The 13,451-nt window shown below is 53.9% G+C and overlaps 4 protein-coding genes across 4 annotated transcripts; 2 read left to right on the top strand and 2 right to left on the bottom strand.

Annotated features, from left to right (window-relative positions):
• Positions 1-957: 957 nt before the first annotated feature.
• CTAM01_01521 (uncharacterized protein) lies at positions 958-4,025 on the bottom strand (the record flags this gene model as incomplete). Its single annotated transcript, XM_060517563.1, has 9 exons — positions 958-2,331; positions 2,393-2,536; positions 2,596-2,650; positions 2,716-2,777; positions 2,830-2,879; positions 2,932-3,090; positions 3,154-3,363; positions 3,453-3,458; positions 3,515-4,025. 9 exons carry the CDS (start codon positions 4,023-4,025, stop codon positions 958-960), a joined length of 2,571 nt encoding a protein of 856 aa, XP_060388024.1.
• Positions 4,026-6,403: 2,378 nt separating this feature from the next.
• Positions 6,404-8,014, top strand: CTAM01_01520 (aldo/keto reductase; the record flags this gene model as incomplete). Its single annotated transcript, XM_060517562.1, has 3 exons — positions 6,404-6,548; positions 7,127-7,917; positions 7,979-8,014. The coding sequence occupies 3 exons, from the start codon at positions 6,404-6,406 to the stop codon at positions 8,012-8,014; spliced, it is 972 nt and encodes a 323-aa protein (XP_060388023.1).
• Positions 8,015-8,540: 526 nt separating this feature from the next.
• On the bottom strand, positions 8,541-9,864 carry CTAM01_01519 (protein phosphatase 1 regulatory subunit SDS22; the record flags this gene model as incomplete). The annotated part of the gene is made up of 3 exons (XM_060517561.1): positions 8,541-8,560; positions 8,624-9,502; positions 9,696-9,864. The coding sequence occupies 3 exons, from the start codon at positions 9,862-9,864 to the stop codon at positions 8,541-8,543; spliced, it is 1,068 nt and encodes a 355-aa protein (XP_060388022.1).
• Positions 9,865-11,583: 1,719 nt separating this feature from the next.
• CTAM01_01518 (uncharacterized protein) lies at positions 11,584-12,865 on the top strand (the record flags this gene model as incomplete). Its single annotated transcript, XM_060517560.1, has 2 exons — positions 11,584-12,067; positions 12,165-12,865. The coding sequence occupies 2 exons, from the start codon at positions 11,584-11,586 to the stop codon at positions 12,863-12,865; spliced, it is 1,185 nt and encodes a 394-aa protein (XP_060388021.1).
• Positions 12,866-13,451: the final 586 nt, after the last annotated feature.

Raw genomic sequence — 13,451 nt, 5'->3', positions numbered from 1 at the left:
TATTAAAAGAAGCGGATAGCTGAACTTAAGTGACCATTTGTGCCGAGGAGAATTGCTAGCCAATCGCGATTAGTGACCCTGTCGACGCGACCCCTTCCGACAGCTCAACTAGGTCAACCTCTTCGAAACTCCGACGATTCTGTTTCGAGCTCTGAGGGAGACCCTGCCGATGACCCCCAGAACTCCCAGAAACCCCCTTTATCCCTGGTCCTGAGATCCTCGACTTCTCTGCTCAGTTCCCTCATATATATTGCATTCGGACTGGGTGTAACGACAGAGAGGCCAGTCGATTCCTGGATGATGAGCTCCCTTTGTTGGACTGTCGCTACACCCTGACTGGAGGTAATCGGTATATCTAGTGCGCGAAGAAAGGCGACAAGTGGGAGAAGATATAAGAGATCCCGAGAGGTGACTGCCGGTGGTTGAAGTGCCAGAAGATCGCCGAGCAAGTTGTCCTCTCACCCGTTGCTATGAACCAGCCAAAGTATATAGAGCTTAGTATAAAGTTAGGGTCTGCATAGTTTCATGGTGATGGCGATGGCTCGGGTCATCAAACACCCACAGAGCCTTATTATGAGATAATCCCGAGGACACACGAGATGTAATCTTGTTGCAATAACTCTCTTGCTTTTTAGTAGAGCATACGCATTTCTATCGTCTTGTTCATGTAAATTATCTAACACCAGACGCCTGCTTCAAGCAAAGCCAAGAGCCCCAAAAGCAAGTGTGAATCTAACAACATACAAGCCAACGGTTCACCTCGCGAACATTCTTTATATACCATTGTTCAATCCCGAATCTTCTTTAAAAAATGCATGTACCTATCTATAGACCAAAGACGGCACCGGCCGTCTCTATCTTCATTCAAACCACGCGCCATTCGCTATGCTAGATCCGTTACAGTTCTTTACAAAAGGCGGGAGAAATGACAAAGCTAAATGACTTTGACCCACAAGCTCACTGCTCCATGGCATCGGGGTCATTGATAAACTCTTCAAAGATATCCATCTCGTTACCTCCGATATCGTGTTGCTGAGCATCCTGGAGAAGAGCCTGCATCTGCATTTGAGGCTGCCTAGAAGGGCCAGGGTCCTGCATGTACTGATTCTGCTGTTGTCTCTGCTGTTGTCTCTGCTGCCGTTGCTGTTCCTCTAGCTGCCACTGTCGCTCTTGCTGTTGCTGCCGCTGTCGCCACTGTTGCTGCCACTCTTGCCGCGCCTGCTGCTCTTGCCGCGTGAGACCCAGTCGCCCAACTTGAGCATATGGTTCAGGATCGGCAGGCCCTTGGTGGACAGAGTTGAATCGCCAGACTTGGGCGTATGGGTTAGGATCATCAGGCGGCGCGACCTGATGCTGTATAGCTTCAGGCGGAGGGGGTTGAACATTTGGCACTGGCTGATGAAGAAAGGGCTCACCTGGCGGGGCATACGCGTTCCACGGAATCTGTCCCGCGCCCCGAATTGCCTGGGCCTGACGGTATGCCGCTAGACCTGCTTGAGCTCCCAAATCGGGATTTTGTACCATGGGATTCGGCACGGCGTAGTTGAACATGTAGTTATTGTTCATATTGTTGGGCTGCCGCATGACTGGCATCTGCGGTTGCCACTGCGCCTGCGGTGCCGCCTGAGCTCTCACGTCGAAGCCGCCGGGTGGGTTGACGGCGGCAGGTTGGTTGTACTGGTTGTTGAGGCCGACGAATACAGGTGCGGCCGCTGCACCTTCCTCCCTGATCATGGGCATTGGAGATAGGGCTGGATAGCCAGGGGCGACGACGGGGCCGTTGTTAGATGATTGCCCGAGAAGATTATTTCCCTGTACAGGCTGAGGCTGTACCGGAGGCTGGAAGACGTCGAGGAGCAGCGGCTCATCAGCGACTCCCTGTTGCCTGGCTTGCACCCTCTGAACTTCCAGTGCAACGGGGTGGCCATTGCCATCGTCGACGGCACGCCGGGATGCGCCCCTTCCAGCATCGCCTTGCGCGTCATCCCCTTCGTCCTCGCGTTCACGCTTGACCCGAGGGGGTTCGTCACCGGGAACACGAGGGGTTGTGAAGAAGTCACGGGACCACGCGGCCAGAGCATCTTCCGACTCCAGGTCATTCCTGGCGAGACGGTTGTTGATCGTGGCAACCAGCTCTCTCAGATTTGGGCGATCAGAGGGGTTATGGGCCATGCATCTCTGTACCAGGTCTTTGAGTGCAGGATCAATGTCGTTGAACTGTGCACTCTGCAGGGCGCCTCCGTAGGTGGTGATGTCTCGTCCCCAAGCGTCTTTGTAATGGACACGAATGGCAGCCTGTTGGAATGAGCAGAGAGTAATGGCGCACCAGATCTGTTCAAGCTTGTTAGTCTCAGATAACACGGTGAAATGGAGGTCAGAATGGCCAACATACAATGATGCCCACCTGGAAGATGTTTGTATGCATCCCGTAATTGCCAGCAACTGGCGGCTTCGTTCCATCGTCAGCCACGAAGTGGTTGATGCCATCGTCGTCGATGATGTCATTCACCTGCTCCCACTCTCTGGTAAATTGTTCCTAGACAGTGTATATTAGTAGAAGCGATTGTAATTCACGCAACGTGACCGGTGACTTACGGGTGCGTAGTAAACGGGCTTTCCTCTGCAACGACAGTGCAAGAAAAACTCCTTACTGTTGGTAGAAGAAGAAAAGTTAGTTACGTAAAGCTCATAGCAGTCCTTTGAGCATTAACTTACTTGAAGTGTTCGGGGTCATTCTCATACTCGCTGAAAAACTCGGTCAATCCGAAGTCGGCAATCTGAAAACTGTTAGTACGACCTTCTTGAAAATGAGTGAGAGGTTATATATACCTTGAAAGTCGGGAAGTTGCCGTGAAACATGGATCTATTCGCCAAAAGAACTGCGCAAGTTAGTACCTTGTTCCCGAAAGTCAGAGTTCTCAATAGACTTACCATTTCTGGGGTCAAGATCGAAGTGCACGGTTTCCTGGAGTTCGACTTTTGGGTCATCGGGGAATTCCTCGTCAATTGGCTTCTGATACTCCCAATCTGGGTGCGAAGCTTCGTAATGTTCCCTCAGAGGGTAACCCATACCAACCAGACCGAGGGCGACTGTCAAGGCGAAATCAGTAACACTATCTAAAGGTCATCGGGCAGGATATTTCATAGACTTACGATTTTGGAAGAGCATCCAGATGGCTCTCTGAGGCCAACGCTTTCCAAGACGGCTAGACTTGCTGATCCACAAGCCTAGGTCACCGAGATTGGCGTTCTCGAGAATGACAAAGTTGCGAATGGGTTGTTTTTCAAAGTCCCTGAGAGTCCAATTCTTGTCTTGGATCTCTGGGTCGGGCAACTTGGCCCCAGCTGGGGGAGGGGGGGTGGCTATTCTGGTGCGCAGTCAGGTCAGCAGCCCTTTTTGCTTGGATTTCTCGAGTGATGTCCGATATCTGCAGGATATGTTGTGCGCCTACGAATTTCTGTAACACGTCAGGAAGATACTCAAAAGACTACACGATCCAGAGCGGCGGAGTACTCACCCAGAGAGCCTTCTCCTCTCGTTTCAGCGCCGACTTGTTGTGGTGACGAGACTTTTCAATCTTGATCACGCAGTCAGTATTGAAGCCCGTTCTGGGGTCCTTGTGTACGATGTGAGCTGCGAATCCGTAGCCCCCTGCTCCCAAAATACGTTTTAGACGGATATTGTAACCCTTGGGATGCTTTTGACCCCCGTACTTGGCTTGGGCCTCATCTAGATGGGTCGAGTCGAAGTAACGGGAAGCGTACCTCACACTGGGTCCATGGATCCTTGGGTCGGAAGGGGGTGGGGTCGGGAAACCGTAACGATAAGGACGGACGTTGCCGTTCATGTCGTACTGCAGATATTGCTCACCCCTCTCGGCACCCATTCTCGCTGTGATCCTGTTCACCAACTTTATTCTCCTTTGCTTCTCTACCCACGCTTGATTCAGAGCCTGCTGCGCGGCCAGGTCAGGGCCGTTATTGTTCATGGCTACCTGGACCTGATGAGTAGGATTCTGTGACATGCTGATGATACTTGATTGGATATAGTTGCGCGATGGTACCTGCCCGCTTGCTTCGATGTTGTGAAATTGGAAGTGTGAGTGATGATGCTGATGTGTTTGATGAGTATGTCTCTGTTTTTTTTCTAATTCAAATGCCAGTGACAGTCAATTATATTATATGTATGTGTTTTCCTTCGAATGTTTCTTCATCATTCGTTCAATAGAGGACTGGTATGCAAGCAAGAAACAAAGTAATCCAGTGGTTGTCTTCGAGAACAATTGGTACCGCATACTTGCGATGGCTTTGAGAGTGCGCCATTCTTTGTAGCAGTCAATGCCTTTACATGCCCTGCCACTTGAATGAAAGTATTTGAAAGCTCTGAGTTAATTGTGTCTTCGCTGGCGTAAAAGCGTTTCATTAGCAGAACGAACAATACCGCTTTATCAGTCTTCTCAAGTCAGCGAACAATTTCAACGCAGGCACTCGATCGAGGCCACGAGACAAAGGCCACTATAAAGGTCCTGGTTTATTCTCGTCATAATATCAACAAATTTTCAGGAGAAACACAGTTGAAGCCGAGGGCAAGTAATTGTGAGGCTTTCAGTCCGGTCACTTCGGGTGCAAATGCAGTTTTGTCAATAAGAAAGCAGCGGGATGAGGCTCAGATTCATCTCATGGTGGGATCCACCCGGATGAAGTGAGGTGCAGAGAGGGTCTCAGGTCCGGAATGACCCCACGCGCCCACCCACGTGGATACGAGGCGCTCCGGCAAATGGGCCGAGGATGCACTGAATGAGGTGACGGGATGTGCGACATTCCGCGTGAAGATTCGGATCGATGCTGGTGTGAAGTAGGTAGGTAGTAAAGTACCTAGTGTTATCTGACTCCAGCCACCGTGCAACCCAGAGATCTGGCATCTGAGTGGCGTCCAAGAAGATGTGTAATTGGTGTGGTTAGCAATTGAGGAAACGACGGCTTGTACAAGGCGCTGTGTAGTATTCAGTAGCGTTGATCAATCGGAACTCGGGAGCACAGAGACGTTTTCTCTGCCGGGCTCAGCGGGTGAAGGTCTGCTGGTGAAGTTCTGCGGATAGAAGTCCAGCAAGCTGTTGACGATGGAAGAAGAGAAACCAATTAGCCGCGCCGAACAGCATTCAGGCTAAATGCAAAATAAAACGGGTCTCGGCGAAATCGATTCTCCACAATAGCACCTCGTGCGGGCCCTTGAGGTAGGTAAAGAGCGATGCTCGTTGAGAAGGTCCAGGCCAGGAACAGGCGGATACTTACGCTTGCGATGGAAAGAGAAAACGGTAACCGAGGAGAAGAATAAGCAACTCCTTTCGTTCAGAGTACAGGCACACCTGAGGGGGCAGTGACACTTGCGGGAAATCTGTCACAATACGGCATTCCTGTACCAACATGAGTGACAGGGAGGCACAGCGTCAGCTGGCCGCGGTTTCTTAGTAGGTAGAGTCAAAGGGAACCAGTGGCAGGGCAGGAAAGCCGCCCTGGGACCAACCAACCCAAAGGAAGGGCTGCCAAAATCACAATTCCCATGCATATTGGCTTCCATCCCGCGAAACTTTGCAAACTGGGACCCTGACCTTGACAGCCAGCAGCGGGAAGCTTGAACTCCAATTTACCCCAATGGAAGTCTCCTGGGTCGACCGTAGCTCAAGTCCTCACAGGCTGATTTAAACGCACAAATGGGCGCGTGTCATTCTGTAGCAGTGAGCCAGCAACCACCCACCCCCCCCCATCTCCACATGAAGCCCGGCCGGCTTATCCACGCGCGCCTCTCCGTCTGAGGTGCCTCTTCCTGCCCGTAACATTACCCGGCCACTACACTTATGGATATTTCACATCGTCCAATGTCGACGTGTCACGGGCTCGGAACGACCAGCTAGCTTTCTATCCTCCGGCGGGGACCCCCTGGCTGGTTTGGTTGGTTTTGGGGAAGGCGATCTGTGTGTCACTTTTTATCCTATCGGTCCCTTTTCACCCCGCCAGCCTCTTGAGCCCTAGATATCGCCGCAAATATGTATGGTGACGGCACCATGGGGTGTCTGGAAGCATGCAGCCGGCCGGGGACAGGTGGAGGTTATCGACGCGGGCAATGGGAAAGCCAGGAAGTTGCAATTGGTCTACTTGCCCTAGGACTCAGCAAGCTTGCCTTCCGGGCCAGACGAATACTCTACATTGCCTGGCAACCGCGTATTAGAGCACCTGACGTTGGTGCCATGGTTATAAATACATACATCGTCCCTCTTCCCGACCCTGAGTGCTGTCTGTGTTTTCCTTCTCTCCCTCTCCTCTTCTCTCTCTCAAGTTCTGCCACGCTTCGTTGATCTTATACTCTCGAACCTACTTCCCAGAACAACGACAGCTACCATTCATCATGGCCGTCCCCAACATCAAGCTGAACAGCGGCTTTGACATGCCCCAAGTGGGCTTCGGTCTGTGGAAGGTTGACAACGACATTGCCGCCGACACCGTCTACGAGGCCATCAAGGCCGGATACCGTCTGTTTGACGGCGCCTGCGGTAAGTGAACAGCCCACAAGCACGAGCGTACACTGTCAATGGTGTGGTGAGAGCGAGAGCAAGAGGAAGCATTCTGCGGCGCAATGAACCCAGCTTCAGTGACAGGCGGCAACTGCGTGGCAACCAGGAAGCAATTGGACAGGTTTCTCTTGCAGAAAAACGCGTTGCGCGCTGCCATTGATGCTGGTGTTGGTGGTCTGCTGCGTTTCTCCCCCCTCCATAATTTCTTCCTGAGAAGCCAACTATTACCCCTCCTAAACCCCACCATGGATCATCGGTGCGAATTTCTGCAGAGCACCGATGGGGATTTTCCCCATGCGCTACAACTTCACCCGGAAAGCTCTCCGCAGCCACCCCTGCACTTCACCCGGGATTCGCACCCCTCCCCCCGACCTGCCCTGCCACTTGTCACTCCCCTCACTACCCTCACCAATGCCATCCACTTACACTCGGGGCTACGCTCCCGCATTCCCCGAATCCATCACACATGGACAACTCAAATCAGACACACTTTGATTCGCCATGACGTTCAACTGTGCTATGGGGATAACACGTAACTAACGTTGTCAATTGTCTAGATTACGGCAATGAAGTTGAGTGTGGCCAGGGTGTTGCCCGCGCCATCAAGGAGGGTCTCGTCAAGCGTGAGGAGCTCTTCATCGTCTCCAAGCTCTGGAACACCTTCCACGATGGCGAGCGCGTAGAGCCCATCGTCAAGAAGCAGCTCGCCGACTGGGGCGTCGACTACTTCGACCTCTACCTCATCCACTTCCCCGTCGCCCTCGAGTACGTCGACCCCTCCGTCAGATACCCTCCCGGCTGGCACTACGATGGCAAGTCCGAGATCCGCCCCTCCAAGGCCTCCATCCAGGAGACCTGGACTGCCATGGAGAGCCTCGTTGAGAACAAGCTCTCCAAGAGCATCGGTGTGTCCAACTTCCAGGGCCAGCTCCTCTACGACCTCCTCCGCTACGCCAAGATCCCTCCTGCTACCCTGCAGATCGAGCACCACCCCTACCTGGTCCAGCCTGACCTGATCAAGCTGGCTGCCAACGAGGGCATCGCCGTCACCGCCTACTCTTCCTTCGGCCCTGCTTCCTTCAAGGAGTTCAACATGGAGCACGCTACCGACTTTGTCCCTCTCTTTGAGGAGCCAACCGTCACGGCCATTGCCAAGAAGCACAACAAGGAGCCTTCCCAGGTCCTTCTCCGCTGGGCTACCCAGCGTGGTCTTGCTGTCATCCCCAAGACCAGCCGCAAGCACGTCCTTGCCCAGAACCTGTCTGTCACCGACTTCGACCTCGAGCAGTCCGAGATCGACAAGATCAGCTCCCTTGACAGGAAGACTCGCTTCAACCAGCCCGCAAACGTGAGTTTACCCTCATCTGTTGACCCTCTCATTATGATTGTCAGCTAACAAGACATGATAGTACTTCCCCACTGAGAAGCTTTGGATCTTTGGTTAAGTGGATTGAATTTTACATCCCATCCATTTTGCCTGATTTATCGCACTTCATAACTACCCATACCACTCCTCAGAGAGCGGCCTTTTGGTAGCCTGCAACTGGCGGTGTGCGTGGGAAATCTGTCCGACATGTGTCAAACCACGTACGACGTACGTCGATTGTATCTAGATACCCTCTCCCCTGGCAAGACTATGATCTGCCGCTAAAATACAACGAAAGCCATGACCAAGCCAGATTGGAAATCCCGCTCGCCCGTGACATGCAGCGTTTACACGCCCAAAGTCAGAAAAAGCCGCCCGCCCATTGAAGAATGCATCATACCTGTCAACATGTCCTCATGCTCGCCAAACAGCGTAGCTGAGTATGTGTGACCGTGCATGTGTGTGCCGAGAAATATCTGGTGTGGTGAAGAAAGGCCCTTATATGTCCATTGATGTCTGCCCTCGCACCCAGATCTTCTAATCAAACGCCTTTGTAACGCCACGCCAGCCTCGTAAGTCTCATGCTAGAACGCTGTGCCTGAAAATCATGATGTTTTGACAAAGGCTGGAGCGATTTGTCAGCAAGTAGTCTTTCACAGTAATGGGGTTTTTCTTCTGATGTACTCACTTGCGTCGATCTGGGATAGTTGGGGCAACGCCAGACGGACTTTGTTGCGATACACCGCGGGTCCTCTAAGTTGTAGCGGGTTGCCCTCAAAGTAGACCGTCGTGAGGTGTTCCTTGTCCTTGAGCTCCTTCTCGACCTCGTTGAAGTCGCCAATCTGATTATAGCTGGCCCAGAGCTCCTCGAGGTTCTTGAGTGGCGCGAGGCCCTTAACGCTCGCAACGGCGTTGTTGGAGATGTCGAGTACGCGCAGCTTCTCGCTCTTTTCGATACCGGCGAGGGAGGTGAGGGCGTTGTGAGAGATGTAGAGTTCCTCAAGGCCGGGCACCTCAGCCAAGGGCGCCAGGTCGCGAATGCGGTTGGATTGGATGCTGAGGAGGCGCAGGTTAGAGAGTCCGCCTAGCCCCGTGAGCTCGGTGATTTTGTTCTTGGCGACCCAGAACTCCTCGAGTTTCTTCAGGGAGTCGAGGTTCTGAAGGACGCGGATGCGGTTGGAGCCGAGCTCGAGCGAGGTGAGGTCATCGAGCCCTTCGAGGTTTTCGATTGTGGAGATCTTGTTGGCGACGAGGAATAGCTCCTTGAGCTTGGTCAGGTGGTTGACGCGCTTGATGTGCTTGATCTTGTTGAAGCTCAGGTCGAGGGAGGTGAGGTTGACGAGGTCGTCGAGGCCGCGGATGTGGGAGATGAGGTTGTCGTAAAAGTCGAGGTCCTCGAGGGTGGGCGCGAGGGCGGCGAGGCCGTCGATGGACTGGATCGAGTTCTGGCGGAGGCAGAGGCGTACCACCTTTTGGAAGCGTTCGAGGCGGAGGGCGGGTATGGAGGAGACGCGGGCGTGAGAGACGATGAGTTCGTCTGTTTCTGGGTCTTCGCCGTCGAGTAGATCTGTGGGATGGGGTTGGGCGTGTTAGTTTCCCATGCAACACGCCTCGCCTCGCGCTTGTAGCCCAGCGCAGGAAGAGCGCGCCAGGTAAGGAAGACTTGCCTTCGTCAGCGGGTAGTTCTTCGCCCGGAAGGACGTTCTCGTCATCGGATTCCGGATCGGAGAGGACCTCTGGGTTGGCGAGGACGGCGGTACGCTGAACCCTGAGCTTGCCGTCCCATCCTTTGCTGTTCCTGAGGCCTGGGCTGGTCTGGCCGTCTGTCCGCGGGGAGGCGCTGGCGTCTTCTTCTGGGAGCTCGATGCGCGGGGAGTGCCTCGGCGATGAGGGTTCTGTCGGGGTGGTGGGATCTACAGAGCCGGGCATGGTGGGCGGGATTCGATATCGGTTCGGGGTTGTCGCGGTGGTTGCTGTAACAAGATAAGGTTTCTTGGCTCGGTCGTGGTTCCGTCCGAGTGATGTTGGAGATTTCAAGAGTGGCGGGGTGGGAATGAGCAAACGAGGAAAAAAGGCGGTTGTTGAAGTCGGCGGTGAATTCTCGGCGGGGCGGGGTGGGAAGATCTGATCAAGAAAGTGGGATGGTTTGGAGGACCTGGAGGGAGGAAATGGGCACCAGGACAGAAATAGAGGGATTGTTCACTGATGGACCGATAGGTAATCAAGATCCAGTGTTGCACATGCCAAGGTATAAGGTAGTACGGTATGGGGAGGAAGGGTTGTGCGATTTTGCGGCGTAAATCAAGGCAACGTCCAATTTCGAGGGCGGCTGATTCTTTATTTATTAGTTACGCCCGCTTGCTCTCACACTCACACTCACACACCGCACATGTGGATAAGGTGCCTTCCCCGACCGCCTGGTCCCCGTATTGGTGCCGGTTCTGGGCGGGGGAGGGGAACAGCACAGCACAGCACATGCCCTGCCCCTGGGGGTTTGGGAACACCTGCCATGAGGTAAGCTCTCTGAAGTTGAGAAGTGACGAGATGGCTGGGCCTGTCGTCTACTTTACACTACGTAAGGTACCTCACGGTTCATCCCCTCTCCTGCCTTTTCCATTCGTCCCGCTGCTGGATACCTGACCTTATTCACGAGTGCAGGATTGGCAGGCTGGTTCCAGCAATCCATCGAGGGCCGTTTGGCTCTAGAGTACCTTATGACGTCTCAATGTTGCTAGAAAGTACCTACCTTACCCGAGTAGCAGTGGAGGCGGGGGCACTGGGTCTGTCACTGTAGGTAATGTACTCCGTACCAAGCTAAATGGACCGAGAGGGCGAGAATCACGCCGTGGAATGAGATGATGATGATGCTCTTGAAGCGAACGGATAGTGAAGCAGCAGATAGAGCAGCTTAATGACTATCTTACCACATGGGTCGACACTCGCCTCTAGAAAGCCATTGTTGCAGGCTGTTTGGCTGTCAAGCTGAGATTTGTCTGGCCTGCCCGTGTCACAGAGCGGCCTTGTCTCAGACAGAGCAATGTCTCTACCACATCTTCCATTTCCATCTACACACCAGATTGTGTCAATGGCGGAACCCTGCCCATGGTCCGTTCCTCTTTGAGTGCCTAGGTATACCTAGTATGGTACGAGACCCAAAGAGCCCTCGAGACGGATAAGAATCACTGTTGCAATTGATGGACGAATGCAGATCGTCGACCATTGGGCTGGAATCCTTGGACCCCGACCTGCAATCGTGGTGCTTATTCAACAAGTCCGTCTTCGTTTGCCGCCAACGCCGAATTCGAACGTTGCCTCCGAAGCTCTCTGAACGGAATAGGACCGCCTGCATGCCGGCCATATTGAACCCAGTCGCGTTCGAACACGACCACATGCGCACCATGTCATGGCCCGTCACTCTATACAGTAGTCCGCGATACCTACTCCCAACCAACGTTCTCCATCTTTGATTTTTGCGCAAGCAGCAGCAGCAGCAGCCGCCGCCGTCAGGAACCGCCCCTCTTTTCAGGGTACGTAACGCTTCTGTTTGAGGTAATCCGCATTTCAGGGTCTAGTTCCGTAACCTTCAACCTAACACCACATCATCCACCCGCGCCTGATACGCGCCTCCATGTCTCGCGAGCAACCGTGATGCATGCTATACGCACATCCTCCATTGGGCAGCTTCTACATGGTCCTCGCCGTCTGCAAGCACTTCCCGTCACGCCACCATGGCGAGCCACGTCTCAGCGGCAGTCGATGCCGAAACTGCTTGTGACGCCGCACATTGGCCTCACTCACAAGCGGCACTTCAGAGCTGAGGCGCTCTATCTACCACCGCTCGTCTTCACCGGCCTTCTGCTCACTCTGTGGACGCAAAAGTGTCTCGCAATGATCATCTTCCAGAACAAGATCATTTACATGCCAGGCCTGCCACCCAATGCACGCAGAGAGCGCATCCAAGACTACGCGAAGCAGTGCTGGGGCGTACAGTGGGAGGAGAAGAGGATCCGAGCCGCCGATGGGACGGATCTAGCCCTCTGCGTGGCCTCGGCGACATCGACTGGTGGGAGGAAGACCACGTCGCTCGACGATACTCTATCGGTGCCGTCCATCTACATCCTCTACTTTCAGGGTCCGCCTCGTCCCCGTTCCAATACCCTGGCTGGCGCATAGCTTTTCCCCTTTTGCCTCTCCAAACGATCAAAGGCTCATGCATTGGGGAAAAATAGGAAACGCCTCGTCCATTCCCCCACGGTTGCCCGACCTATCGTGGGTCCTACAGTCGCTGCAGCAGAGCAAACGGCCCGCGCGATACACATTTGTGTGTTTAAGCTACCGCGGGTACTGGACGTCGAGGGGTCGTCCCTCCGAGAAGGGCATCAACCTGGATGCGCGGGCGGCTCTGCACTGGATTGGGCGGGTGCACAGCGAGCACGACGTCCACGGGCACCAGCCCACGCCGGAGGTGATACTCTGGGGTCAGAGCATCGGCGCTGGGGTCGCCACGAACCTCGCCGCGTGGGAGGCGTTCCCGCCCACGTTGCGGCTACGGTCGCTCATCCTCGAGACACCTTTCACGTCCGTCAAGGACATGCTAGCGACACTGTATCCCCAGAAATGGGTGCCGTACCGTCATCTCTGGCCGTTTCTCCGGAATCACCTAGACAGCTGGACGAACCTAGCCACGATCGCCGGGAACTGGTCCGGGTCGAGGATCTATGAGAGGCCTCGCATTACGATCGTGGAAGCTGGCAGAGACGAGCTAGTGCCGGCCGAGCTTGGCGCGAAGCTGGTCCGGCGCTGCGAGGAGGTCGGGCTCGAGGTAGAGAAGAAGACGGTGCAGGGCGCCTTCCACAACGATGCCGTCATCAGGCTAGAGGGACGCAGAGCCGTCGTCGACTGCATTGAGCAGGTTGTTGCTAAAATCTGATGGACACTAATAATGACATCAAGTGAGGTCTGTCTACGGATAGCTAAGCAGTGAGTTCGCACGAAGCTGTCACGGTGACACTTCAGAGCTGTAAACGTTGGTCATCCTGAAGTGGGCAAACCTGATTGGCGAATTGAATGAGTACATGGCACTGCCGAGGGAACCCTCGGCGTTCGAGTTCAGTTTGGATTTCGGATTGGGAAGCTAGGAACCGCTCCCCGGGCCCCGGCAAACCGGTGCAAGGTTTATAGAGGCGATTGATGTTCAGGGGTTAAATTGCCTTGCCTCTCTTCGCAGGAAACCGAGCCTGGTCCATGGTACCATCCCTTGCGGTCCAACATCATTTACGCCATCCCGAAAGCCTCTCTCTGAGCATCGGGCTTTCGAGATAGAACAGAACAATACGTTGGATCCCTGTGAGCTCAAATCGTCTCCAAATTGATACTTCGTATCATCAGAGAATTCCTTTGGCCCCTCAACTATTCCTAGAACTTGACTGAGAGTATTCGCCCCCTGTGCGACGGCAATGAATCCAGATGAATTGTCTGCCCCTAACATTTCTTATTCTGGCCAAGTGATGGGTACA

This window comes from Colletotrichum tamarilloi, assembly GCF_030869305.1.
Source record: "Colletotrichum tamarilloi strain Tom-12 chromosome Unknown Scaffold_3.1, whole genome shotgun sequence".
Classification (NCBI taxonomy): Eukaryota; Fungi; Ascomycota; class Sordariomycetes; order Glomerellales; family Glomerellaceae; genus Colletotrichum; species Colletotrichum tamarilloi.
This window is presented reverse-complemented; position numbering and strand designations above follow the sequence as displayed.